This window comes from Cuculus canorus, chromosome 23, assembly GCF_017976375.1.
Source record: "Cuculus canorus isolate bCucCan1 chromosome 23, bCucCan1.pri, whole genome shotgun sequence".
Lineage (NCBI taxonomy): Eukaryota > Metazoa > Chordata > Aves > Cuculiformes > Cuculidae > Cuculus > Cuculus canorus.
This window is the reverse complement of record NC_071423.1, coordinates 3,696,869-3,724,857: the sequence shown is the minus strand read 5'-3', so window position 1 is coordinate 3,724,857 and position 27,989 is coordinate 3,696,869. Positions and strand designations below refer to the sequence as shown.

Sequence of the window (27,989 nt, the reverse complement as noted above, 5' to 3'; positions counted from 1 at the left end):
GGTCCTATTGCCCTGAGGACAAATCACAGGCTTCTTTCTCAGGGTGCTGCTGTGCTCCCAGCAGTTGTTCTGGTTTGCTTCCGTTATCCATCACCGTACTCCTGTTTTACAGTGAGATTTACATCAATAATTATGATGTGCTCAGATACAGTCACTAAGGAAGGATCAGGGAAGTACACGAGATAAGCATAGGCATCTATTCTCCGAAAATACTGCCTTCTGTGCGCACAGTGCTGGTATTTATAGTATTTATCAGAACCCAGCCCACAAATGCACACTCCTGCAAAAAGCTTAAGCTTTGGCCAAAGACAGATCCTGCATGTTTTCTTTGATTTGGGAACTGCCTAAAAGGAAGGAAAAAATTAAGGAAGTCAGTATTAATTGCTGAAGAGTAAGGAGAGAGTTATCCCTCCTCTCAGGAGGGAAGGGTTGGTTTATACTGGCGTTGTAATGAAACGCGGCTTTGCAAGCGTGCTGTGTGCTTCTGTGTTCTGAGCTTCTGCATTCCCCCTCTGCGCTGCTAAAGCAAAACATACTCTCTTCAATCCACTGGAAGAGGATAGAGGTCTCAGATCCTACATTCCTGTAATACAGATGTAACTAGGACATATTCAGCTCCTAATTTTCTATTAAGATCTAAGGAAACAAGCTGCAGTGTGCTCAGCCACTGAGCCCTTAAAGGAGAGAGACCTTGAGCGGCCCCAGCTATGGCAAAAGCCTTGGCTTGGGCTGACGCAAGAAGACAGACCACAAAATACAAGGTCATTGCAAGTGAGGCATCTCTCATTCCAGCTGTCCCTGGAGCCGTTTCCTTCTCCAGGGAGACAGACGTAGGTCCGTTGCGTTGGGTGAGGTGGGCTTTTGTGCTCTCGGGAGGTCTCGGTAGCAATAGTCTGGGATTGAAGTGGTGTCTAAAAGGAGACATTTCTCTTCTCTCCTTATCTCTTGGCCGAGTCAGTTCTGAGGTTGAATCTGTGGGTTAGTAGCTGGGTGTTCAGGTGGATGCCGTGCGAAGGAATCGGCTGGCAGCTTTGAGCTGGACCGGGAGCAGGGAGCAAAGAAAGCTCTCCCAGCAGTGTCTGAACCACACCCCAACACCGCCGTGGCTCTGGGAGGGGAATAAATCCTCGTACATACAGAGGGGACCGAGCCTTTGTGCACAGCAGCAGCCAGGAAGTTGCACAGCAAAAGGAGAGCAAAACTGGCTGCTTCGTGATGTCACAGATCTAAAACTGGCTCGGAACGGGCAGGAGAGGGGGAAAACGTCAGCCTAAGGCAAGAAGGCTTGATAAAGCAGTGCTTTGCTTCCTCCTGATTTTATCCTGGTGCTACATATGGCAGGCGGGGGAATCGGCGTCACGAGCTGTTTGTGTTCTTTGCCTCACAGGGGCTGAGCAGCAGCGTATGGATGGAGTGGATCTGTCCTCTTTTGGGGTCAGACTGCTCCTGAGACCGGGCTCTTTTTTTCACGTGGGCTTGTGACCAGGGGTTTGCAGCGAGCGGTCAGTCCCCCGGCTACACTCCTCTGGTTCAGCTTCACCTCAATGAAGACACCAGCTGTTGATTTTGACGATGGATGTGCAGCACTTGGAGGGTTCTTTTGGCCTTGTCCTGTCCTGATTCGTCACCAGAACTGCTGTGCCAATGCCATCGCCTCTACCACAGCTGAGAGCTCTAATTTATGTCAAAGCACTTTGGGTTTTGCAGCACTGGCTGCCTGCACAGCGGACCTTCAGATCTGTGCTGCAGCTGCAGCAGCTCAGATTTGACAGCTCTCACCCTTCCTTCCCTTGTGGTCCGGTATAGTTTGCATATAATACCCATCACAAAGTACCATTGTGTAATTGCACAGTTGAAGGTTACTGTTGGAGCCCTGTCTCGTTTAATAGCAGTGGCCACGATTCTCTCAACGTATGAGAAAAGCAAGAGTGACGAGGAGAAGCACTCTTTAGTTTTCATACCACTGCATGTGTTTCTAGGAGAAGAGGGCCTCCACGATGCCCAACAGAGCCTGCAGAAATCTGCTTTAGCGCAAGCTGAGAGGAAGCCAATCTGTCGCCACAGCTTGGTGTCTCTTTGCGTTGTGTAGTCTCCACTCCAAATAAGTTATTGGAACCCTCCGCAGAGGGTCTGTGCTGGAGATCTTGTCGCCCATCTCCAGCTGTAGGTCAACTTGCCTGTTGGATTTTTACTTCCCTGTTAGGAGACAATGAAGAAGTCTGCTGTGGATTGGAATCCTCGTAACCTCCTAGATCAGTTTTGAGTTATAGAATCAGAGAATGCCCTGAGTTGGAAGGGACCCACAAGGATCATCGAGCCCAACTCCTGTCCCTGCACAGGACAACCTCAACATTCCCACTGTGGGGCTGAGGGTAATGGCCAAAGGCTTCTGGAATATTGTCAGGCTGTGACTGCTTCTCTGGGAGCTGTTCCAGTGCTCCACCACCCTCTGGGGGAAGAACCTTCTCCTAATGTCCAACCCAACCCTCCCATGGCATCTTCCTGCCATTCCCTCAGGTCCAGAGAGGCGAGCTCAGCGCCTCCTTCTTCTCCTCCCCTTGTGAGGAAGGTGCAGAGCGCGATGAGGTCTCCCCTCAGCCTCCTCTTCTCCACAGCGAGGCTATAAATGACTGGAAGTGTTTTGCAGTAGCAGAGAATATTTTAACGGGGACTCCCTCAGGTGCCTCATACGAAAACTACTGCTCAGGGGAAGTCAAGTACTTGGTCCCCCTCGTGGTTTGATCCGTGGCAAGCAGGACCTTTTGCACGAGCCAGAGCTTCCCTGAGGCATAAAACAAACACCCTGCTTGTGGGGAAAAAACATCAAGCAATTGGCTGAGAGGAAAAGCAGGTTTTTTCTCTACTAAATGGCGATCTCTCTCCCACGTTGAAGCATGAACACAGCATGAAAAAGGGTAGGAGCTGCTGTATCAAGACGCAGACTCTGAAAATCAGTCCATTTTGGTTAATGTAACTGTCTTGGGTTTTGGCTCTTGCCTTTAACGATGCAAAAGTTTAAAGAAAAGCGAATAAGGTGTAGTGGTGGTCTACTGTTTCTGGAGTGTGTGGTTAGAGCTGCTAAAGAGTGCGGCCCTTGGCCATCAGCAGGGTTGAGTGTTTATGCATCGGAGGCAGAAAGAGCTCTTACCTGCTCCTGCTGGAAAGGAGAATTGGCCACAAGATTTTTCTAGCACCTGAGCCCTAGTGAGGTTTATACATTGCATTCATTGGATGAGGAGCTCACAACTGGTGCTTGCATAGCGCTGAGAGCCACTCGTACAAACCTGTTTGGGTTTTGCCTCTTCATAAGAAGGTAACGCCGTAATCACAGCAGCGTTGCTGCGGTGGGTGAGTAGGACTCTAATAAAAGCTAACTTTGATGAGTGGGCTTTGAAGTGGTTGTGGGGATCGATGAAATGGCTTTTTGGACCCAGTCCAGACAGCGGTTGGTCTCTACTGCCTTAGTATTAACAGGCGAGGTTTAAACCCTGCATAGGTGACTGCTCACCCCAGAGACAAATTCGGTCTTGGGAAGGAAGGTGGAGGTTGCTCCTATTTAACCAGAAGGGTTTGAAAAGTGCTTTGTTCATCTTTTAAAACCAGAACATGCCCTCGTTTTTCAGAAAAGCAGGGACCGGGGATGAAATGCTTTACAGACACATGGATTAAAAGTGCAGTATTGTCATAGCAACAAGAGGGAAACCCCTGCAAGGTAGGAAATATCAACGGGAACAGGTGAAGAGACGCAGGAAACCATAGCTCTGAAGGGATAAAGCTGCTCCCAGCAATCCAGGTTCTAGGAGCAAAGCAATAAGTATAATTGAGCCTAGTGCAGGGGAAATATGTTAAACAGCTTCCAGAAGGGTCTGTGCACAGCTAGGAGAAACCCCTTACCTATAATACTCCCCCTTCCCTCCAAAAATGTTAGACAACCTGTTCAATTTGTATTTTTTCCCATTACTCCTCCACAGATGTTGATTTACATTAAACTTTGCTGCTAAGACCGAGGGAAGCTTTTAGTAGGAGCTTCAGGTCTGTTATAATCAAGTTGGAGAGGGGCTTTAGAGTGATGGGATGCATCGTACCTGGTATGGAACAGCAGCTGGCAACACAGAACCAAAAAAAATTAACTGGAGAGGGGCAGATTTAGACTGGACATTAGGAAGAATTTCTTCACGATGAGACTGGTGAGACACTGGAACAGGTTGTCCAGGGAAGTGGTGGCTGCCCCATCCCTGGAGGGGTTCCAGGCCAGGTTGGATGGGGTTTGGAGCCCCTGATCCAGTGGGAGGTGTCCCTGCCCATGGCAATGGGTGGAACTGGATGGGCTTTAAGGTCCCTTCCAACCCAAACCATCCTATGATTCTATGATTTCAGAGGAAATGTGTAGGGGCTTTTCGAGGTGATCTAGTAGACTAATGCTTGCTGGGTTGCAAGAGCGCTGTGTCCAGCTCAGAGCACGGGGAAGGAAGGGAGTTCTGTAACCAACTGTGTCTTGCAGCTCTGAGAGGGCAGAGAGAGACCTGGAGCAGCAGTAAATGCTTCTCAGATCACTGTCACTCTCACATCTTTCTTTTAAAAGTCAAAAAGAAGTGATAGTGAGGTTAGAGTGCAGCCTGATGTCTTCCCTCCAGTAACGGATTTTCAGAGACGCGCTGAAAAATCCACTTTAATATTTCACACGACCAAAGGCAATGGTGACGGCCGGAGCAGCTGGTGGGGCTCAGCATCACTGCCTCTTCCCTCTAACGCACGAGTCACAACAGGACCTGAAGGGGCAAGAATTTGCATTTCCACACCTAGTCTAGCAAAGAACTCCACACCGGCTAAGGATGTAGTAATGTGATAACCAGGAATCAGAGGAAGGAATTTGGTCTGTGGGAAAACACGTGGCTGTGGTTCTCCAGTTATGCCTTACATCACTGAAAAGGCTGACAAACCTTTAGAGGAAGATGGTTGATAACTACATGGAAGGAGCAGGTTAATGTCCCACGACAGTACACTGTATAATGGGTAATTTCTGTGCACTGTGCATTTTGGATAGCAGCAGTCCTGCCTAAATGAAGTTTTATGCAAACCTCCTTTGGGCTGTGAATGCGCCATTAGGCTCCAGGGAAGATGGTTAAATTGCACTATTGATTTAATGTGCAAGAATATTTGTTAGTGCAGCGAAGAGATGCAGCTAATGACTTCTGTTGGCTTTTTCAGATTTTAGTCTGGCACACGAGGACAGAAAAGCCGGTGCTGGTGAACGAGGGGAAGAAAGGATTCACAGATCCCAACGTGGAAATCTGACTGTGCACGGCTGAGCGGAGACCAACACCAGGTAAGGGCCCACGTTTGGGAACAGTAATGAGAATCAGTGGTAAAAAAAGGTAAATACTACCTAATGACAGGAAAAAAAAATAAGAGCTCTTTTAGATCTGCTTTTTAATTTCCATTTTCCACATCTCTGACCTTCCTTTACTGCAGAACCTCTTGAGACCATTAGTTCATCTCTGCTCTTTAAGACAAGCTGCTAAAGGGGAAATAATACGATCATAGGTTGGTTTGGGTTGGAAGGGACTTTTAACGATCATCCTCCTGCCACGGACAGGGACACCTCCCACTGGATCAGGGGCTCCAAGCCCCATCCAACCTGGCCTGGAACCCCTCCAGGGAAGGGATGTCCACGACTCTTCTGGGCACCCTGGGCCAGGACCTCTCCTCACTCATGGGAACACATTTCTCCCTAAAATCTCATCTCAATCTCCCCTCTTATAGCTGAAAACCATTTCCCCTCATCTTACCCCCGCACTCCCTGATCCAGAGCCCCTCTCCAGCTTTCCTGGAGCCCTTTTCAGTACTGGAAGCTGCTCTAAGGTCTCCCTGGAGCCTTCTCTTCTCCAGGCGTGGTGAAAAGGCTGGGAGGAAGAGGAGAAATCCAGGGAGTGAGAGTTTAGGCAGAAGTTACATTGCTAAAACCCCCAAACTCCTGTCTAAAGAAGAAGGTGGCCTTATTAATGTACAAATATAGCCGAAGTGTGAGGGTGAATGATGTGGATTCATCCCCCTGCAAACACTTGAGGAAAGCTACAGCAATGTCAGTAAAGGCATTTTTAAGTCAGGCAGAAGCTTTCACCTAGGGAAGAGTTTAATTTCTATCCACATCAAAGCCACATAAAGTCAGTGCTGAGCAAGGTAGGTTGTGGATTAAACCCTACACAAGGTATTCGTTTACTGAAGGCGAGCAGGCAGAGTCTTCTGCAGTGGAGAGGAAAGAACACGCACGTTGATGGCTGATTCCCTGCCCGTTTGCCTACACCCTGGCTTCTCACCTTTAATTACCTGCACATCGCCATGCGTTTCATCTTCCGCACTTCAGGGGCGTGCTCTGCAATTGGTTTGTTGGAATGAAGGATGGGCTGTTTGCTTCTGTCTGTATCCAGACTATGTCGCTGCTCTTCATTATAATGGGGGAAAAAAAATAAACCCACAATTCCCTTGAAGTGGAATGTAGAACCAGGCCTGGAGGGGAGAGAAGGTTGCTTCTCTTTCCCTCTTGAATAGAAAGAAGTAAGAAGAGCAAAGGAAAGGGGTAGATTTGCTCAGCAGCAGTGTATTTTGAACAGTAACGAGCTCTCCTACAGCACATTGCCCTGGGCGAAGTGGACGGAGCCCTGCCTGCTGCAGTGACCTGCCTTTGCGGCCCCTTGGCAGGACAGCAGAGGAAAGCCTGCGCTGCACATTATTTGCTCTATATTTAGCGGCTTTGCAGCGAGGCCATAGCTCTTCGTCGCTGTCACAACTGCTTTTCACCAGCACCCGGTTGCCTAGCAGCACTACTCACAGATCTGCAAGCTGAAATGGGTTTTGGGATCTTTCCAAAGGGGTGGCAGCTAACTGCAGCGAGGCAAAAGGGTAATATACATGCTGGTTGTGTCTCTCTTGCAGAAGATTTCTTCATGCACAGCCTGCAAGGTTCCTCTCCACGCCAGACGTGCAGCAGCCAGGATCTCTGCTGACTTCCAAGAGTTTTAGTGTACTGAAAACAAGCAACACTGCATACATAAACTACCCGGATTCCCCTGCCCTTCCTCCTGGACTCTGAGCAGAACCAGACGCTCTGGAGGTGGAGAAAAAGCACAGATATATACAGGACTGACATCAATTTTGGTACAAGTCCAGCTGCCTCGCGAGTTGCTGCATTTGGGAGAAGAGCATGCAGGGCACGATGCACTGAAGACACAGCTGGAACGGCAGTCCAGACCGAGGGCTGTTTTGCAGGACCTGGAAGCAAGGGTGAGAATGCCCACAGGAGAGTGTTGGCCCCAAGGACTTGTTTTTCTGGAGACACACATACCTTGGGGCTGTGTGTGCAACAGCCTACGCAGCTCTGTCCCTGGAGGGGACAGCTGCCTTCCGAGATGGCACCTTAGCCCTTAATTTCAAACCTACTTTAATCAGTGTTTCTTACGCTGCACGAGACAGGAGGGGTTTGGGGGAGGATGAAAAGCGAGGCAGGTTAGAACCAACCCATTAGGTATCTCTTCTCTTTGTATTCCCTCTCCTTCCCTTCATTGGTTTCATGGTTGAGAGGGTGCTGAGATACCTCTGGATGCAGTTATGTTTACAGCATGTGGTTCTTTATTCGTTCATGCTAAAATAACTGTAAGTGGGTTTTAATGACATCGCTGTAGCCCTACACCATAATACTCCATCCAGGCTCAGGTCTTGGTTCTGTTTAGATCTCGTTTGGCTCACGTGAGCACTACGTGGATTCTCTGAAGGGTGCTCCTCCATAAAGACAAAATCCCACGTTTTAAAAAAAACAAAGTTAGCTGCTTAAAACTAGGGATTGAATGATAAAAGCTGATTTTAGAGCATTTATCGTTCTACTGAATGTATCCTTCAGCCCTAGCCCCTTTTTCAAGGCCATGCCACACGACTGCAGAGCTACTGGCGTGAAAAGCAGTTTGAGAATGAAATTCTGATGGATAGAGCAGCACCCTTGCGAGGGAATCCTGTGCTCAGTGCTCTGGTTCAGCAACTGCCTTGAAGTAGGGTGAAAAACCTCTTTAGTTGCCTCTTCCCTGTTCTGTAGCATCAAAGGACGAGGGTAGCACCGATGCGACGGTGTTCTCCGCCAGAAAGTTTTGCTTCTCAGCGAGACACAGGACTGAGCAATGCAGAAGAGGAACCTGGGTGCTCCTACCCTTGGCTGAGTCTGTATTTGAGATTGACAAACTCGCTGAGGAAGAAATTAGAGGTACAACATCCCCCTCCTCCCCGCCTCCAGCCCCGTGATAGGAAATAAAAATTTGCCTCCCCCCTCACAGTTGTTGCCAAACCTTTGATCAACCCCCACTGCCCCAATTCTTTCAAAAAGCTCTGAAGCACAATTTTACCTTTGAATTGAGGGGAAAAAAAAAAAAAATGTAATCCTGGAAATAGACTTGGCTATTTTTCGCCCTAACACACAGAACTATTAAAATGCTATAAGATTTGATGGTTTGCTTCGCGGTGCAGAAGCCTCCCCTTGGACTCATGGCATTGTGTTCTTTAATATTTAAGAAAAAGATAATTTTTTTTAAAGTTATTTTCTCCCACCGTGTATCAAACCCACTGGGGAAAAGCTGCATTCTTTAGTTCCCAGTCCCAGAAGCCTTGCTACATAGCTTTTACAAAAGCATTCCTTTAGCTGCGTTGGCTGAAGCGCTATTTGGATAGAAAGGATTTGATGGTCGCAGCTGCCGGCTGCTCGATGGGAACGAGTGTTGTTATCGTGTATTAAACCAGTAGCTCTCTGCACTCCAGCAGATTTATTCCGTTACTGTCCTAGCCTCCCCAGGTCACCTCAGTCTGCAAACCCTAGAGTGGAAAGAGACATTTTGAAAGGACTACAACGTTTTCATACCATTTAAACCGTTCCCAACTGCTGTCCTCTCCTAAGCTGCATGTTTTGTTTCACTAATCTGAATTCCGGTCCCTGCTGGGTTGCAACCTTCCCCTCCGTGGAAGGAAATAACTTCCAGAATTATGGAAAGGATCGAGTCCTGAACACAACCCTGCAACTACGCTCCACTCTCCTCAAAGTTGGTCATGAGAACCTGAGCCATTCCAGCTTGCAGAGAGGCTACTGTGGTCCTGGGGAGCAGGGATACGGATGCTCAGTAAGACCAGCTCTGGCCAGGATGGAGTGTATCACAGCTGCACTGTCTGTTCTCAGTTTTAAACAAACTGTATTTAAATTTGTTAAATAAAATTATGGTTTCTAAGAGCCAGAATACCCTGCAACTCCATTATCAGAGACAGCGTACATGGTTGGCGTTTCTCTCATAGCCTGAATCCTCCAGGTACCGGAACAGAAAGCAGGGGCTGAGGGACTCCTCAGAGATCCTGAACAGTTTGGCAGCTTGAGTTCGATCCCTTCCTCTCCCTAAAGAGATGGCAGCTCCTCAGTGACTGCGAAGCTGGTGAGTTAAAAGAAAACAGGGTGTATTTCCCTAAACCCCACGCTTCTGTTTTGAGGGCCAAAAAAGAAAACAGGAGCCAGGATCCCAAGATTTCCCATCAGGTTTAACTAGAAAGTAGGGATGTGCTCTCCAAACTATGGCTGCAACCCCTTCACTTCTTCCCCAACCAAAATCTGATCCCTGCCCATTTCACGAGGGGGAATTTCATCTTTGGGTGCTTCATGGTCAGAGCACCTGTGAAGGGATGACTGGAAGACTAACTTATCCTTTTCTCCTCCTTGGAATTTCTCATTCCTGCCTGGCCTAACGCAGAACGAGATATCTGACAGAGGACAAAAACACATTTCATTTTTTAAAACTTTCTTTTCCTTGTTGAGAGAGAAGCAACTTCCACAGTAAAACTTAGTGAGGAAAACAGCTCCAATTAAAGTCAACCAACTCAGCTTCCAACAAGTGAACGAGTAATGGCCTCTTTGCAGAGTGAGTTGCTAAATTCTGCCTGGAAGCACAACAAAATGGTTTTCCACACCTGGTTACTCATATGTTCACCAACTATTTTCTCCCTAACTAATTATAAAAATGAGGAGGCCAGTAATATCATGTTTTTAAAGTCACCGGGGAGCTGAGTGCTCTCTCTCTCTCTCTCCTGCCTCCAGCACCTCTTTACTCCCCCACATTCACCAGACGGTCCATAACATCATGCGCTGCCATCCAAGCTGTGGGTACTCAGTAGTGCAGGGAGATGAACTTCCACATCCATCTATGAAACAAACACCTCTGGTTCCTCCGGGGCCCGTTTTCTCTTCTGAATTTACTGCCAAAGAGCAAATCCTTTACCTGGGTCTAGTGGAAATTATCATGCCCAAGCGCCTGGGTCCCCAGACATGCAACCAGGAATATTCAAGATGAACCAAACATGGGAAAGAAGCTCTCCTCAGTCCACATACTGGGTTCTTCCCAAATAAGGGATGTCGACAGATTGGATTATCCGTCCCGCAGTGCGTTCTTCAAAGATGACAATCTGCAGAAGAGAGGGATATATAAAGTTCCTTCACACAAAGGCTGAGTTCCTTTAAATATTTTTAGGAGGAGAAGGCATACGATCACAGCAGGGGAAGGAAGCGTCATTTAAAGAGATCAATCAATCTTAGTCTGAACAGTAAATGTGATTCTTCTTCAGCACCACACGATGCAGAAAATGAACCAGCATCAAATCAGGTTTGTCTTGATTTTGGACTTGATGCAGTGCTTTGAAGTCTAGCTGCCATCCTCATCATGTCTTAATGGTTGTCAGAGCAATATTGTCAGCTTCAGAGCAGCACCTGCCCTAATTTTCACAGCTCTTTGGAGAAAACAGTCCCCTTCCTCTCTGTTGTGCTGGTTTTCAGCTAAAGATGGGTAATTAATACACTGTAAGTCTCTAGCTCTTCGGGACAGGACACAGAACAGGATCTTTAATAACACAAACAAGCACAGAGAAATCCCACCAAAGCCTCTCACCTCGTTGCTCCCTTTCCATAACCAGGGGCCAGGAAGGTAGAGTGTTTCCTGAGGTCCAATCTTCCAGTAGCGGCCCAGGTTCTGCCCGTTGACAAACACAACTCCTTTTTCCCAGCCCTAGAAACAAGACAGTACAGGGAATTACCGATGCAGCCGTATTGCCTAGTTAGCATCCCCAAGGGAAACTCAACCTGCTTTCACATTTGCATTCTTTCAGGTCCCTTTCTGCAGGTTTTCTACTTGCTTTCCCTGTGCAACTCCCTGAAGCCATGAACATTTAAGTAAGCGCTGTCGAACAGGAGTTACCCTTAATGTACTAATTAAAAAGATAAAGCTTTCAAAAATGTGCAATTCACGATTCATGCTTGTAGGGGAAACTTCATCCTTTTGAACAGTATCTTTAGTTCTTCTCCAGCACAGAACATCTCCCCTCACCTATTTCCCAGGTGACAGAAATACTGTATTGCTACTGACTTATAACAAAGTACAAATGGAAACGTGAGCGGTACAATAATGATTGGCACAAACCTTGGCTCTAAGGGAGAGAATTCGGAGGAGGAAGTTAAAAAATACTTAATATCTCCTCCTAAGTTGTATGCAGGAGCAGCAATCTCCCGCAGAAGGAAGATGTGAACGCTAAGTCTCACGCCATGCCCATAAAGAAGGGACTTTTTCCATATCCCATTGAGGAGGTAGGGATAAAACTAGCGTCTCCTTTATTTTTTGTGCCTATCACTCCTCTGCAGCTAGAAAAGAAATAGCATTTGTATGTCCATAAAAAAGACCGCTCGTTAGCAGCTCGGCAGGGTCATTGCACATGTTTTCTCCCCAGCACCATTACAGAGCAGAATCACCTGCCAGCTTGAGAAGACTTCTACACCCTCAAATAATTCTCCTTCTCCAAGCTTAGAGGAAGGCTACAAAACTACAGATTACAACACATGGCTCAGTCAGAGCTATTACTCAAGTATTTCTCTAATCAGCTTTAAAAAAAGCTCGGTCAGGAAAAAAATTGGGGGTGGGGGGAAATTAAAAGCAGACTTGCCTGTAGCTTCAAGAAAGTGTCCTGTGGCTGATGCTCTATCCACAGTCTCCCACGAAAAAAAGCCGGACCAACAAAATAATCCGGGACTGCGCTCCACCCAGCAGTGTGTCGCAAGCTGCAAGGGAAGGATTGATCACGGCAGAGAAGCACCAGGCATCACTGAGACACACAACCCTGGTCTTAAGATCATCACAAACCAGTGCTAACGATGGCAGATGGATGGTGTTACAACAAGGCTGCTATTTCCTTGTGAAGGAAATAATGTGAAGCCCAAAATGTGAAGCAGTCGCTTCCTAGTGGCAGGGCCTAAAGGTAATATTCGTGCTGCAAAGGGATGAAGTGTTAAAATTCCTGTGAACGTTCAAAGAAAGCATCTGGCTTATCTCTCCCCTCACTTAAGACAAGTGTGCTGGTGGTACGCGTCTCAGCCTTCATTGCCTTACGCCTGCCACATCCCTTTTACATTAGTTTCTGGTACAAGGAAGGGATCTGCGGGGCTGTCACCATCTCTAATACTTTACAGCAACGTAAAAATCACTGCTTCGTACTGGTTGCTGAAGTGTCCGTCCTCCTGCAGATCGGACAGGGCCACGGTGCAAGCTTGAAATGCACGTGGCTCGCACGGGCTAAAGGAACCCACAGAACTGAGAGGATTCAAGACAGACGTTGCGACCCGTGCGTCCCCTGAGGAACGTGAACACGTATTATAGAATCATAGAATGGTTTGGGTTGGAAAAGGACCTTAAAGATGATCTAGTTCAAACCCCCCGTGTCCCACTGGCTCAGGCTGCCCAAGGCCCATCCAAACTGGCCTTGAACCCCTCCAGGGATGGGGCAGCCACAACCTCCCTGGGCAACCTGGGCCAGTGTCTCACCACTCTCATGCTGAAGAAATTCTTCCTAATGTCCAGTCTAAGTCTGCCTCTCTCCAGTTTACACCCATTCCCCTCATCCTATCCCCACAAGCCTTTACGAACAGCCCCTCTCCAGCTTTCCTGTAGCCCCTTCAGGTACTGGAAGTCGCTATAAGATCTCCTTGAAGCCTCCTCCAGGCTGAACAACCCCAACTCTCTCAGCCTGTCCCCATATGGAAGGTGCTCCAGCCCTCTGATCATCTTTGTAGCCTCCTCTGGACCCGTTCCAGCAGCTCCATAGAATCATAGAATTTTTGGGTCAGAAGGGACCTTAAAGATCATCCAGTTCCAACCACCCTGCTGTGGGCATCCCCACATGTTTGCAGGAATTAAGGGCAATCTGGCTTTACTTCTTACCTGTGGCAGCAACTTGGGAGCAGGTGACAAACAGAAGAGAAAACAAGGACTGCAGAGATCCAACAGAAGCCTTGAGCTTCTGTCAGAACATGCTCCTTCCCACCCTTAGGAACTGCATCTCTTGGATTCTGGGGAGTTATTGATCCAGTGCAGCTTGACTGCTACTGAATTATTCAACTGGAAGCCTACGACAATTCCTTTCACAATGCCATGCGCTCCATCCTCCTACGCAGTGACTGTAAGCTGATTGTGTTTCATTGCTGCTGGTCCGTTGCCAGTAACGGCAGGGTTGACTAATCGTGCTTTTGTTTGGGCACGGCAGTTCGCTTGCTTTAATGTTCCTCACTGGAAATGTGCTTCTAAAACCCTTCTAAAACTCTTCAGTCAAAGGTTGTACGAGTTACCCCATCCATAAAAACCCTTCATGGAGCCCCCCCAGAACCTGGTAAGATCATCCTTAGAAATTTCAAACTGTAGAGGTTTTTTTATGTTCTTTAAAAGCCATTTCTCCTTCCTACACAAAATGCGGAGCTGTGGTGTCTCGGGGGATGCACATGTGTTACTTGCTGGTATTAACCACGTAACTGAAAATAGTCTCTCCGGATTGTGGCCTTAAAAGAGAGGAAGCCATCTGGACTTGTTAATGTACTATTAGTAGCTTCCTAGAATTAATCCCTCCCTTGCGTGTTTGAATTACTAAATATATCAGGCATATTGCTAATTTCAAGAGCGAGATGAACTTCTCCAGTGTGTGGGTGCAATGGGATCCACACCTGTGGGTAACCCACGCTCTACCTACCCCAACTCACCCTGCCGCGCAGGCTGTGAGGAAGTCTTTAAACCACAGAACAGGGGAATGGTTTGGGTTGGAAGGGACCTTAAAGCCCACCCAGTTCCAATGCCCTGCCATGGGTAGGGACACCTCCCACTGGATCAGGGGCTCCAAGCCCCATCCAACCTGGCCTTGAATACCTCCAGGGATGGGGCAGCCACCACTGCTCTGGGCAACCTGGGCCAGGGCCTCCCCACCCTCACAGCAGAACACTTCTTCCTAAAATCTCATCTCAATCTCCCCTCTTTCAGCTGAAAACCAACCCCCCCCCACCCTGTCCCTGCACTCCCTGATCCAGAGCCCCTCCCCAGCTTTCCTGGAGGCCCTTTCAGCACTGGAAGCTGCTCTAAGGTCTCCCTGGAGCCTTCTCTTCTCCAGGCTGAACCACCCCAACACTCTCAGCCTGTCTCATACAGGAGGTTCTCCAGCCCTCGGATCATCTCTGTGGCCTCCTCTGGACTCGCTCCAACAGCTCCATGTCCTCCCTGTGCTGAGGACTCCAGAACTGGACTCGGGGCTCCAGGTGGGGTCTCAGAGGGACAGAATCCCTTCCTGGCCCTGCTGATCCCACTGCTCTGGATGCAGCCCAGGACACGGGTGGTTTCTGAGCTGCCAATGCACTTTGCCGGCTCATGCTGAGCTTCTCATCCACCAGCACCCAAAGTTCTTCTCTTCAGTGCTACTCTCAAATCCTCCACGGGAAAGATACATTTCACTCCTAAATAACAGATGAAGTGGCACAATTTTCCACACTATTTTGGACAAAACAGATCAGCAAGGAAGTAACAGAACACAAACAGACCTGCTTGCTTTTACCTTGCGTTGCCCTTCTGACACATTTAACTGCTAACTGTTAGATTTTGTACTGCTGGTAAACAGTTGGTTTCAAATGAGGAAGAAAAAATGTTTCAATCCCACACACCTTTTCATGAAGCCAGGTTTCATCTCCAGACTGTAAATCTTGAAGTTCCTCAAGGGGGTTTTGTTCAAAAAGACATCACCAATTAGGCCTGCAAGAGCAATGGGGGTAATGAAGAGTTGAAAAACAGCTAAAGCTGATAGATTTTCCTATTTGAATGCGAGGAGCAGCAGGAGATGGAAAGCAGCCACATTCTGCAATGGAATTAAGAGTCCATATGGTCCCATTGCTCATCCAGATTGAGTGGGGAACATTACTATACTTTGGCCTTTCCACTCTTTTCTTTGCTTCAACTCACCAAGCCGTTAAACACCCTCCAAGCAGAAAAACATCGTTGGCACACGCAGCAGATGGGGTTTTGTTGTTATTGTTGTTTTTTTAGTTATCTGTCCATGTATAGATTTTTTTTTAAAGCAGTAGATCAGCTACTTCTGTAACAGGCACAGCAAAACAGAACTCGAGGAAGCACTGATGGCCAGTGCTGATCCAGTGCTTTTTATCTAAGAATCCTAAGGCACCTTAATAAGCAATTTACCTCTAACATTCTCTTCCTAGATAAAGTTATTCTCCATGCAGCAGGCAAAGCCTTTGTCCTAACCAGCCTCCTAATTACAGGATGGCAGCTGAGGCTGCCTAAGCAGCGCAGAGGCTTTAAACACCTCTTCTGCAGTAAAATAAAACTACTACAGTCACCAACCTAACTCCGTTAGTGTAGTTTCTGCATAAAAACAGATCCCTGGGGTTTCAACCTCTTGCACAGCTCCACAACTGTGTGTGACAGACTTGGGCATGTTACTAAGTTCTGCTCAACAGGATGTAGTTCATTCCTCCTGATCCTGCGTGAGTTTTTAAATGTTGGGATCCTCCTATACCAAACTTGCAGCGGTAAACACAGATTAAATAAGGTATTTTCCTTCTCTTCCTGTGAGGAAACATGCTCACAGAGCAAGAAAAAGGGTACCCTAACATCATCTAGAGCAGAATCAGAACAGCCTCAAGTCACGCCATGGAAGGTTTAGATTGGATATCAGGAAAAATGTCTTTACTGACAGAGTGGTGAAGCCCTGGCAGAGGCTGCCCAGGGTAGTTGGGGAGTCTCCACCCCTGGATGGGTTCAAAAACCATGTAGATGTGGCACTTGGGGACATGGTTTAGTCGGCACAGTGCGGTTGGGCTGATGGACTGAATGAGCTTAGAGGTCTTTCCCAGCCTCTACGACTCCACAATCAGATTCATTGATAGACCTGGATTTAGTTTGTACCACTGAATAAGAAGTGGTACAAAGGCACTAAGAAGCCTTAATGCAAACCATCAGACAGCCACTACTTTTCATCTATGACCACTCCAGATAGAAGGTGAGGAACTGAGGTTTTCAACAAGCTCTCTCCGTCAGACCCTTCCCCACCGCCTCCCCAATGACAGGCTGCGCTACAGCTACAACAGCCACACTGGGTCTTCACTCTGATTCTGCGTAAAGCACACAAGGAAGACAGGTCTGCAGTGTCTGAACTCAGATGAATTATCTAGGACAGTCGGAGAACAAAAACCTTTGCTTACCTTTCCTCTGTTCATTCAAAGCCGGGCCATAATTGACGCGTCCGCGATTCTCTACCAAGAGTCTCAGCTGCCTGAATCCCTGTTAAAAAACACAAAGAGCATCAGCTGGACCAGTGCACAACACATGCTGTATCAGCCGTAACGCTGGGTTAGCAGAGGGCAGCAGAGGTGTTTATGAAGGGAGGAAGCACCAACACCTTCGGCCGCTGCAATTTATCTGTTTAAAATTCTGGATTACATGACAAAAAATTGTCCTCCCCCCTTCATATCCTGCAAACAGTTCTGCCCCTAAGGAACTCCCAGCCATCTCATAGAAGTTTTCTTTTTTTTCTGTTGAATTTTTAAGCACTATTTTGCTGCCGTCCACAGAGCCAGAAATGAAGTTTGACACCACACGGGCTCATGGCACAGAGCTCTCCCACAAGTCATAAGAACAACCAGTACATCCACCCCCTCGCCTGCTCCTAGGAGCTGTGCACAGCTCTGCTGACACCCACGCAATCAAAAACCTGTTCTTATTGCTCACCTTTGCCAGGGCAAGGCTGCTCGCAGAGCCAAGGTGACATTCCCTCTCATTTCATTCGAGAACCAAAAGGTGCAAAAGCCCCCAAACTCCCTTAAAACCTACTTTGCGCTCAGCAAGATGATGCCTGCATGGATTTCTCTGCATGAACAGGGTACCTGTACTCAATGTCTACAGCTGTGGGTGCAGCAAAGACTATAATGACTTGGATTATCTCTATGGAAAAGTATTCAAAAGCCACTACCCAATCACAACCAGTATCTCAGCAGAGAAACAACACTGTATTTCATTAGTGAAATAATGTCTAATTAGGGTATAACAACCATCCCCTGTGTCAAGTTACCACACCAGGAGTTAAATACATTAGGCAGGAGATGCCTTGTTGAGAACTATGCCTCTCCAGTGGTCTCAGCACCATTACCCACCTACCATTGCTGTGAGCAATCCCCAAGCAGTTACCTGTCCTTCAGGAAGAGAGAGCTCCACTGTGTTGTAATCCAGCTCACCAACATACATGGTGTTAATAAACACCTGCAGAAGAGAGCACGAGAGAGGAGAGAAGCTTCTCAAGAACACTATAATCCCGTGTTGCACAGGTTACTGAAGTTGTATTTGGAGAGGAAATTGTCTCTACTTGAATCTACAACTCAGCATCCGTAACTGTGTCACTGATTCAGTGTAGGTGGGGGAAAAAAACCCACTCATAACATTTCTCAGAACATCCAATATTCTGATGTTTAAGTATATTACAAGTTTCAGTAGAATGGAACCTCAAGCTGCTTTACAACCATAAACTCATGGAATAGTTTGGGTTGGAAGGGACCTCAAAGCCCATCCAGTTCCACCCCCTGCCATTAACAGGGACACCTCCCACCGGATCAGGGGCTCCAAGCCCCATCCAACCTGGCCTGGAACCCCTCCAGGGATGGGGCAGCCCCCACTGCTCTGGGCATCCTGGGCCAGGGCCTCCCCACCCTCACAGGAGAACATTTCTCCCTCAGATCTCATCTCAATCTCCCCTCTTTCAGCTGAAAACCATCCTCTGTCATCCTATCCCTGCCCTGCCAGATCAAGAGCCCCTCCCCAGCTTTCCTGGAGCCCCTCTAAGCACCCTTTGGCTGCTTGAAGGTCTCCCTGGAGCCTTGTCTTCTCCAGGCCAAGCAACCCCAGCTGCTGGGGCTTAGCTGAGAACTAAAACCAGCAAATCTCACTTCTACCCTAAAACTTCATATATTCCCTCATAGTTGACTCATTTCCTGCCCAGCTGCCAAGACCAAAGCATTTACACCCGAGTGCAGTCAGTCACAGCTGCTCTCTGTTCCTCACCTGTGCTCGATCACGGACGTGGTCCCTTGAATGCAGATGTCCACCCCCAAAGATGACAGTCTCGTAGAGCACATATCCATAGGACTGCCCGCTGCTGTCATTTAGGTGTAGATTCTCCATGTTAATGGGAAGCTCTGACTTAACGGGCTGCAAAAGAGAAACAAATTTAATGGCAGAAGTGGCCTCTCCGCACCGACAGGCCACCCAGAGGCAGTTATTTCAGGTAGGTGTTCCGCTCCGCCGCAGGCTGCATTCCCCCTGTAAGCGTCCATCCCTCCAGAGGCTTCTTCCAACCCAAAATACCTTATGGAATCTGTAAAAGCTACAGCAATGAAGACAAAGCACCTGAAAAGGGAGCCAAGGGCTTGCAAAACTGGAACTCCAAGAGAACAGAAGCAGCAATAAAATAGGTGAGATAAAATAGTTGCCTCCTTTGCATGTCCTTGACAAAACATTCCCTAGGTTTATCCTCATGGATAATGAGCCAGTGCATTAAACGCCTTTTCCAGAGGCGACGCCTTTCAGTACTGAGACACATGAAAATCAGCAGTGGTACCTGGACAAGAGATGGTAACACATCCCAGAGAGAGATATACTGGTGCAGCAGGATGGCACCGTACGACGCTTTGCTTTCGATCATGGGAGGGAGAGGAAGAGGCTGGCCTGTGATGCAAAAAGAAAGGGAAAGATTGAACAATTATTTCAGATGCTAAAAACCAACACAGATTCAAGGCCCCTCCAGATGTCCTCTAGTTATCCCTCCCATCTTTTCAAACAAGCACCCAGCCAACCAACCAACCAGAGTCACAGAGGTGGTTTAAAGATTGATTTAACGCTGTAGACAGAAAACTGGTTTGGTTCTTGGATTTATAATTACCAATGATCTTGCTGAAGAGTTGTCGGAGCTTGAAAAATTTGGATGTATAGTCTCCAGCCTCTGTCAGCACAGCGTCGTAATCTGAAAAAGAAGCACATATATTTTAAAATAACATACAGCCACTCTGGGAGAGCCTTCATATACGCTGTCATCAAAGAAGTAAAAGCCTAAGACACAATTTTCTTGGCACTGTCTATGTTATGGAAACCTGTACACTTTTATCTGTGTGAATGTAGCCAGACAAGCACAGAGCTGCTTAATATAGAATCATTCATAGAATAGTTTGGGTTGGAAGGGACCTTAAAGATCATTCAGTTCCAACCCCCCTGCCATGGGCAGGGTCATCCCACTGGTTCAGGCTGCCCAAAGCCCATCCAACCTGGCCTTGAACACCTCCAGGGATGGGGCAGCCACAACTTCCCTGGGTAACCTGTGCCAGTGCCTCACCACTCTCATGGTGAAGAAATTTCAATGGAGATGATGTGAAACAAAGTCATCATCTGCGACTTCTACTCCCAGTTCAGAAGGAGGGGGTCCTGGAATGGGTCTGGAAATAGAAACGCTAATGTAAGCCCTCTTTTAAGACGCATTTGCTTCCGAGCTATTTTCCAAGTTGTCTCCCTATAACAAAATCGTTGTAGTGATCATTACAACACTTCTGTCACCCCTAACAAGCCCAAAGGGCAATCTGAGCCACACGGTGCACGGCCAAGGCAGTAAAAGAAAACTCACCGTAACTGGTGACATCCGACTTGTACTCATCAGCCTCCAAAGCACCATTCATGAAGCCAAAGTTGGTACCTCCATGAAACATGTAGAGATTGATGGATGCTCCCATTTTGAGGACGCTTGCTACAGTATTCACCATTTCTGTAAAGGAAGGGCAGTGCCAGGAAGGCCACAGACCAAGAAGATCTTCCAGTAATTAGAATCGTAGAATAGTTTGGATAGGAAGGGACCTTAAAGATCATCTAGTTCCACCCCCGTGCCATGGGCAGGGACATCCCACTGGCTCAGGTTGCCCAAGGCCCATCCAACCTGGCCTTGAACACCTCCAGGGATGGGGCAGCCACAGCTTCCCTGGGCAACCTGGGCCAGTGTCTCACCACTCTCATCATGAAGAAATTCTTCCTAATGTCTAGACTAATTCTGCCCCTCTCCAGTTTATACCCGTTCCCCCTCGTCGTATCACCACGAGTCTTTATGAACAGCCCCTCTCCAGCTTTCTTGTAGCCCCTTCAGGTACTGGAAGGTCACTATAAGATCTCCTCGGAGCCTTCTCTTCTCCAGCCCAACTCTCTCAGCCTGTCAATTCAAAGGAGACACAACCATTCTGGTCCTTGTCAGCCAGACACCCCTGTGTAATTACAGCCATTTGTATTGTGATATGTATTTTGCCCTCAGTAAGGGCAGCGCACCTATTGGGACACAATAATACACTCAAAAATACCTGTCCTATAGATGAAAAAGGGTAAAGCTCACGTACTTGTGCAGGAATTGTGCTTTTAAGCAGCAGAGTTGTAAGGACTACTCAGTCTCTCCTAAACTCAACACACTACCAACCCGATTACCAAGACAGCTGCAGGAGGATGACAGTAAAATAGTCCTACGTAACTCTGTTTCACTCTATTTTTGATGCCCTGGAGATTCTGGGGTTGTTGTTTTTTTAGTTTATCTGCCTTCCCAATGACCTTTTAAACTAGAAAGAAACAGCTATTTTTCAGCAGTTGTGAGAGCATTAATTTCACCACGTGCCCAAAAATGTAAAATAACTCTCTCTTAATGAGGAGTGTTTATTCATTAGACAAGCAACATCGTTAGGGTGGAGGTTTCGTGAAACTTGTGACATTTTTACAAAATATAAACACTCTTCAAGGGTTTCGATTGCCTCAGGAGAGGAAAGAGATGATTTAGATCACCAGGCTGTATTGTTTTAAATCAACAGAGTGGCACATGGCCATAGCGGACATTGACCCCGATATCTGAAGATGCCTGGCTCTCTGCAGCCCGTAGAGTCCCCCCTTTGGAGAATGAAACAAAAAATATAGGTTTTGTTTTAAAAAGACCTGCTGTTTACTCACTACTAAAGAAAACCCAAGGCACAGCAATGTGATCGGCTCACCGAGAGATCATTCATTTACAAAGACCCACACAAAGCAAAGGTTGCACAGAAAACTTAAAGAAGTTGTGAGTTGTTTTTCCGCGACTGTTTGCTGAGCAGTAAACCCCCTTATCTATAAGAACAGCGTATGGTCCTCACCATCTGCGTCAAAGACGTAGTGAGGGCCTCCCCAGTTATCAAACCAACCGGTCCAATACTCCATCACCATCTTTGGCTGATCCCTCTGCACCAAAAGACAAACGAAGAGTTAATATAGAGACAGAGCAGTCCCACGCTCATCCCTACAGGCTGCTTTACAGAATCGCTGGGGTTGGAAAAGATCTCTAAGCTCATCCAGTCCAACCCCACCGTGTCGACTAAATCACATCCCAAAGTGCCACGTCTGCACGCTATTTGAACCCCTCCAGGGATGGCAACTCCCCCACTGCCTAATATTTCCTAATGTCCAAGATAATATTTTTCCTAATATCCAATCTAAACCTCCTCTGGTACAACTCAAAGCCATTTCCTCTCATCCTATCACTTGGTACTCGGGAGAAGAGCCCAGCACCCACCTCACCACAACCTTCTCTCAGGCAGTTGTAGAGAATGACGAGGTCTCCCCTCAGCCTCCTCTTCTCCAGACTAAACAGCCCCAGGTCCCTCAGCTGCTTCTGGAACCTCTGTTCTCCAGCCCCTTCCCCAGCTCTGTTCCCTTCTCTGGACACGCTCCTGCCCCTCAATGTCCTTCTTGGACTGAGGGACCCAAACTGAACCCAGGATTTCAGGTGTGGCCTCGCCAGCACTGAGTACAGGGGATGCTCCCTTCCCTGCTCCCGCTGGTCACACCATACAAGTGTTTTCTTCCCAAGTCAGCATAAAAAAAAGCAGCTGAGGACCTCTGACCAAGTGAGGAAGACGATGCTGTGGGCCAGCAATGCCCAGAACAGGGAGCAAAGCAGAGAAGAACTCCGCTAGGCAGAAAGCAAAAAACCACGGCACACAATCGGGTGATACCAAACAGGTTTGGACATTGTTGTTTGGTAGAGATGTAGCAAAAAGACAAACCAACAGCCACAGTTTAGCTTCTGCCATAAATACACATTTATAAATGTCTGCTTATCGGCGCCGCCACTGCCAGCTGAGAGTTTGCAGGTGCACTGCAGCCAGAGCTTGCCAAGGTAGGAACAGCAGACCTTAGCGGCTTAATGCCTTTTTAATGCTGCATATGGTGTTGGCAGGAAAGAATTAGCCTTTGCAGGAATTAGGTCTTCATTAAAAAAGGCTCTGCACAGAGAGCAATTGCTTCCCATTTGTCATCGCTTGCCAACTCCCTTTGAATTCCACCGGGTCCCATCACACCGGACAGGACAGCGTGTGCTCAGCCTGCCTGGCACTCCCTCCTCATGGTATTTATTTCTAGTCAAGGCAATTTTGTCCTTTATTTGATTGAGGCTTTGTCTGATGCCACATGAAATAGCCAAGGTAAGTGGCATTAAAGAAACTCATGTTTCATTAGGAGAAAACAACTGCAGGTGCCTGTAATAATCTAATTGTTCCAGGCTCAGACCAGCTCTTGGAAATATGTTTAACTAATCCACCTCCAGTAAACGAGTTAACGAAAGGAGTTTTATCACCCTCTGGAATAAAAGACATTAAACAATGAAAAGATAACATAGCTTCATAATCCTTACAAAGACAAATGACAGGCTTCCTATCTTGTAATGAGAAAGTGTGGCAAAGGAGGAGCTGCTTTTATTGGGATGCGTTGCATTCGGCTGGTGGGGAAGGGGCAGCCTTCTGGGCATTTGTAGGGGTTGGGGAATTCTGTTAAGACCTAAAGAAGGTGAAATTCCATGCAGCAGAGCCTCGGTACAGGAAAAGAAAACAAAATAAAGCAGCAGGATTCAAGGTTCGGCATGCCAGCAGCAAGGTTTCCTCTCGTGGTCCAGGCAAAAGCCAAAGGAAGAGATCAAAAGAGAATCGATCACGGCCAGGGGCAGATGTCAGTTGTTCACATCTTTCCAGGCTGACATTTGGAGCAAGCAGAGCAACCGGGACAGAAAAGGACAGGATGCAAAGACAGAACCTGTCACTAGAAAGCAAGATTTGTTGTTCCCTCACTACTCTCTCATCACGCAATCAAGGTACTTTGCGCATCAAGTGTTCATCAGGCAGTTCCTTGTCCCTGATTCACATCTCAGACAGCACAGGGGGTTAAAAATGCTGAAGCAACATCACACTTTTCAGCAGTGAGGGCTGCTAATTGCCGGGTAGGCTGGGCTGCAGTGAAGGCAGGAAGAGCCTGGGATTGTGTCCTGTGGAAGATGGATGGTCAAAGTACTGTGGAGTGCATCTGCCATCCAAGTGTTCCTCTGCCCAGTTCTGCTGCACATCCTGAGAAACAGGACCAAACACCCAGCGGAGCCGATACTTTCCGCTGCACATCACACCTTTAATATAACTTCACATATCTATGTGGAAATGAGGTGCTGGAGATGATTGAAAGAAGCAGAAGTAGAGCAGCACCCAGCATTTGAAGGCCAAAGACTATCAGCACTTCAGTTCTAACACCGTCCTGGAAAATCTAGGTCAACAAAGCTTTTTCTGCATCAATCTTACCTGTACTGTGTCCAGATATTTCAGTATCCCAGGTTCCAGTTTCTGAAAGTTAACAGTGGCCAGTGCTGTCGGGAAAACAAAAAGGTTTTATTAATTGAGACACGTACAAAATACTCAGGGGATCGTCTCCTTAGGCATCAGCCCAGCACACATTCAGAGGGAATTGGAACATCTTCTGAACCACCAATAAACCCTCCTTGGAAATTTCCCATCAAAGTCTTCACTTCACATGCAGAATCTAACCGGACGCCAGCACTCCGTGGAATCCTTGCAGGCCATCTTTTTAGCAATAACGTTCAGAGATACTAGAAAGAGAAAGCTTCAGAGCAGCTCACGGGGTGTCACAAGCTTTAATTAGAGGCTGTAAAGCACTTGGAGATCTTCAGATAAAAGGCACCACATAAAGGCAAACTTATTATTAGAAAGTCATATCTGGATTCCACACTGATCTCCCAGGCTTTAGCTGCAGGACTCACTACCCAGGCAATATCTCGCAGCTTGTCATGTCTGTAGGGGTGGGTGACAGAAACCACAGTACAAATGAACCAGATAGAAACTGTAATTGGAAGACTTATCTGCGCTTCTGGCCTGCGCACCATGGGGGAACCGGCAACCAGTTTGTGTGTGCTGCGTGTACAGCAAAAATCACTGCAGGATCTTCAAGCACTGGAGTGGGAAGACCTGTCTGCAGGACCCGATGCAGTAGAAGACACTCATCTGGTATCAGTGTCCCAGTCCCTGGTTCATATTTGAACCATTTTCATCCTTTTCTGGCCCTCAGTCACACTGATCATACCTCTCCCTCACTGGGGAGGGGCTCTTTATCAGGGAGTACAAAGATAGGATGCGTGGGAAGAGTTTTAACCTGCAAGAGGCGAGATAGAAATGATATCTTGGAAAAAAGATGTTTTCCTGTGAGGGTGGTGAGGTCCTGACCCAGGTTGCCCAGAGCAGTGGTGGCTGCCCCATCCCTGGAGGGGTTCCAGGCCAGGTTGGATGGGGTTTGGAGCCCCTGATCCAGTGGGAGGTGTCCCTGCCCATGGCAAGGGGGAGGAACTAGAGGATCTTTAAGGTCCCTTCCAACCCAAAGTATTCTATGATTCTACAACACTGTAGCCTCAGGTCCTGCCGCAACAGAGTTTCCCCTGCAGAGCACCAGACTGCTCCTGGCATCAACAAGAACCTACAAATGCTTCTGGAGAAGAAATCAGCACAGCACTGATGGACAGAACAAAAATGATTGCATCAGTTTTCATCTCTGTTACAGAGACTACTATTTTCTTAACCCATTTCTACACTGGGTTTTGTTCTCTCTCTCCTTTAGTGCCTTCACAACCACCTTGCTGCTACCCTGCTCTGAGTTATGCCACGCATCTGATGACTTGACACGTTGACTCTAATGAGCAGATTGTTATGACATCTAAGAGGCAAATTGGTATCAAAGAGCTCTCAGCATGCGACATGCTGGAAAAGACAACTCCAAACAAGGAGCAGCTCTGAGGCAGTAAACATTCCCACAGATGATGAGGAGGGTTAGGGAGGGATTTCCGCACCAGCCCTTCTGTGAGTCAGCGTGCTGGTAGGGAGAGAGTGACTCTGTGTGGTCACGGCTGCAAACTGCTGCGCTCCAAAACAGTATGATTGAGAACACCGTGCTGGTGAAAGGCCATGGAACTGAATTTGTCTCTTTGGTACTGTCGTATAAAAACAAGAGGAGATGGGTTGGGGCAGCCACAACTTCTCTGGGCAACCTGGGCCAGGGTCTCCCCACCTTCACAGCAAAATATTTCTTCCCAAGATGTCTTCTCAATCTCCTCTCTTGCAACTGAAAACCATTCCCCCTCATCCTATCCCTGCCCTCCCTGATCAAGAGCCCCTTCCCAGCTTTCCTGGAGCCCCTTTCAGTACTGGAAGGTCGCTATACAGCCTCCTTGGAGCCTTCTCTTCTCCAGGCTGAAAAAACCCAACCCAAAGCCTGTCCTCGTACAGGAGATGCTCCAGCCCTCAGATCACCTCCATGGCCTCCTCTGGGCTCAGTTAACGGGTGTAGCTCAGGGAATGAAGTGCACTGCTCTCATTCAAAAACTACATCTCATCGGCTGCTCCAGACAAAGACCACTGCCTTACCTTGCTCTCCTACAAGCGCTTACCTCCTTCCACTAAGCCAAAGGACAGCCCGTTCTTGTTGTCTGAGGTCATCAACAGTTCCACAATCCCTCTGTTTAACAGGGCCTGAATTAAAAAGAGGAAAAAACATTGTCATACCAGGCTGAGGTGAGCATTTGTCAGGATACTAAAGCACTAAAGTACATTATCACTTCTCTGGGGGTAGCTTGAATCTGGTAGTGGCTTGGTAAGAAATATTATTTCTGTGACATCTCCCATTCCTCCCTGAAGCTTCCCTGCCTGCTTTTTCCAACTTAAAGACAACTGAAAAATCCTATTTTGTTTTAGAAAGCTGGATCAGTTTCTCACTGACGCAACAAACTTAAGGCTCTTATCTTTATCTTCTGAGTTTAATCAATAACTTCACTGCTTTCTATCAAAAGAGGGTTTCAGGTGGAAGAAGAGAAAGACAAGCAGCTCCCCCTTCCTGACTAACCAAAGAAGGTGAAAGATGAAAATAGATGGTTTGCAAGGAATGCCAACACGGGACAACTCAGATACCTGTGTCCTCAAAACAATCAAGCCTGAATGAATTTACTGGTTCTTCAGTATCACAGCACTGTATGGAATAGCATCCTAAGGTTTTGAAAACCTTGTTTGTGACCTGGGGTTGTTTAGCCTGCAGAAGAGGAGGCTGAGAGGAGACCTCATCACTCTCTGCAGCTCCCTGAAAGGAGGTCCTATACAAGAGGAAACGGCCTCAAGATGAGCCAGGGGAGGTTTAGGTTGGGTATCAGGAATTATTCCTTTACTGAAAGAGAGGTCAAGCCCTGGCAGAGGCTGCCCAGGGCAGTGGTGGAGTCTCCATCCCTGGAAGGGTTCAAAAAACATGTAGACATGGCACTTTGGGACGTGGATTAGCAGGCATGGTGGGGTTGGGCTTATGGTTGGACTGGATGGTCTTAGGGGTCTTTTGCAACCTTAATGACTCCATGGTTCTATGAGTCTATGAAAAGGCATATGCACACAGAAGGTTCCTCCCATCAGGATCATTCTCCTGGAGTGTTTTTTTTTACGGAGCAGTAGCTAATGTTTGAAGGAGAGATTAGGAAACCCTAGTTACAAATTAACCCCTCTTTTCACCGGACCTGCATTGGAATTCGTGCCTTCAGCTTCAAGGAGCTCTGGAAACAAGCTCACAATTCTAAATTACTTACTGTAAAGATGGTGAGAAGGACACCAGCTCGCACAGGAGTTACCCGGGTAGTTAATGTCTGCTGAGTGTTTAAAGAACTCTTTGCCTGTTGCCCAGAACAGAGTTCAACAACAAACCCAACTCAGAGTTCAAAGAATCATGGAATGGTTTGAGTTGCAAGGGACCTCAAAGCCCATCCAGTTCCACTCCCTGCTATGGGCAGGGACACTTTCCACTGGATCAGGGGCTCCAAGCCCCATCCAACCTGGCCTGGAACCCCTCCAGGGATGGGGCAGCCACCACTGCTCTGGGCACCCTGGGCCAGGGCCTCCCCACCCTCACAGAGAAACATTTCTGCCTAAGATGTCATCAAAACCCTGGCTAGTTTATCAACCAATCATCACTAAACCGATACCTGAACAGATGCTGCTATCTGACAAAATCCAGCATTTCAGGGAAACAGAATTTCCAACCAATTTTATTAGGATAATTCTTTGAGCACTGCATTAGTACTAAGTTCCTTTCCCCTCCTTTAGAATCTAAGTGCAAGACGGAGAAACAGCAGAGAGCTGCCACACATTGAAATGCATCACAGGATTTCAGGGTGCATCAGAGAAACCAGGAATAGAAACAGCATCCGAGACAGGCACAGGTGTGTGT

General features: G+C 47.5%; 2 protein-coding genes across 11 annotated transcripts in view; one reads left to right on the top strand and one right to left on the bottom strand.

Annotated features, from left to right (window-relative positions):
* The window catches only part of B3GAT1 (beta-1,3-glucuronyltransferase 1), a 39,052-nt gene extending 31,981 nt beyond the window's left edge, over positions 1-7,071 (top strand). For all 9 annotated transcript variants that reach the window (XM_054086848.1, XM_054086847.1, XM_054086845.1 and 6 more), the window contains 2 exons: positions 5,209-5,326; positions 6,934-7,071. In XM_054086848.1, the coding sequence (XP_053942823.1) occupies positions 5,209-5,295 (87 nt within the window). In that variant the 3' untranslated portion in view covers positions 5,296-5,326; positions 6,934-7,071. The remainder of the gene's footprint in view (positions 1-5,208; positions 5,327-6,933) is intronic.
* A 3,266-nt stretch (positions 7,072-10,337) lies between these two features.
* LOC104066072 (beta-galactosidase-1-like protein 2) overlaps positions 10,338-27,989 on the bottom strand; it is a 29,155-nt gene continuing 11,503 nt past the window's right edge. For both annotated transcript variants that reach the window (XM_054086840.1, XM_009568630.2), the window contains 13 exons: positions 26,179-26,260; positions 24,029-24,093; positions 21,566-21,650; positions 20,038-20,175; positions 19,306-19,386; positions 18,985-19,091; positions 18,429-18,575; positions 17,562-17,633; positions 16,580-16,658; positions 15,026-15,113; positions 12,001-12,115; positions 10,956-11,072; positions 10,338-10,476 (listed from right to left, as the gene is read on the bottom strand). In XM_054086840.1, the coding sequence (XP_053942815.1) occupies positions 10,390-10,476; positions 10,956-11,072; positions 12,001-12,115; positions 15,026-15,113; positions 16,580-16,658; positions 17,562-17,633; positions 18,429-18,575; positions 18,985-19,091; positions 19,306-19,386; positions 20,038-20,175; positions 21,566-21,650; positions 24,029-24,093; positions 26,179-26,260 (1,263 nt within the window). In that variant the 3' untranslated portion in view covers positions 10,338-10,389. The remainder of the gene's footprint in view (positions 10,477-10,955; positions 11,073-12,000; positions 12,116-15,025; positions 15,114-16,579; positions 16,659-17,561; positions 17,634-18,428; positions 18,576-18,984; positions 19,092-19,305; positions 19,387-20,037; positions 20,176-21,565; positions 21,651-24,028; positions 24,094-26,178; positions 26,261-27,989) is intronic.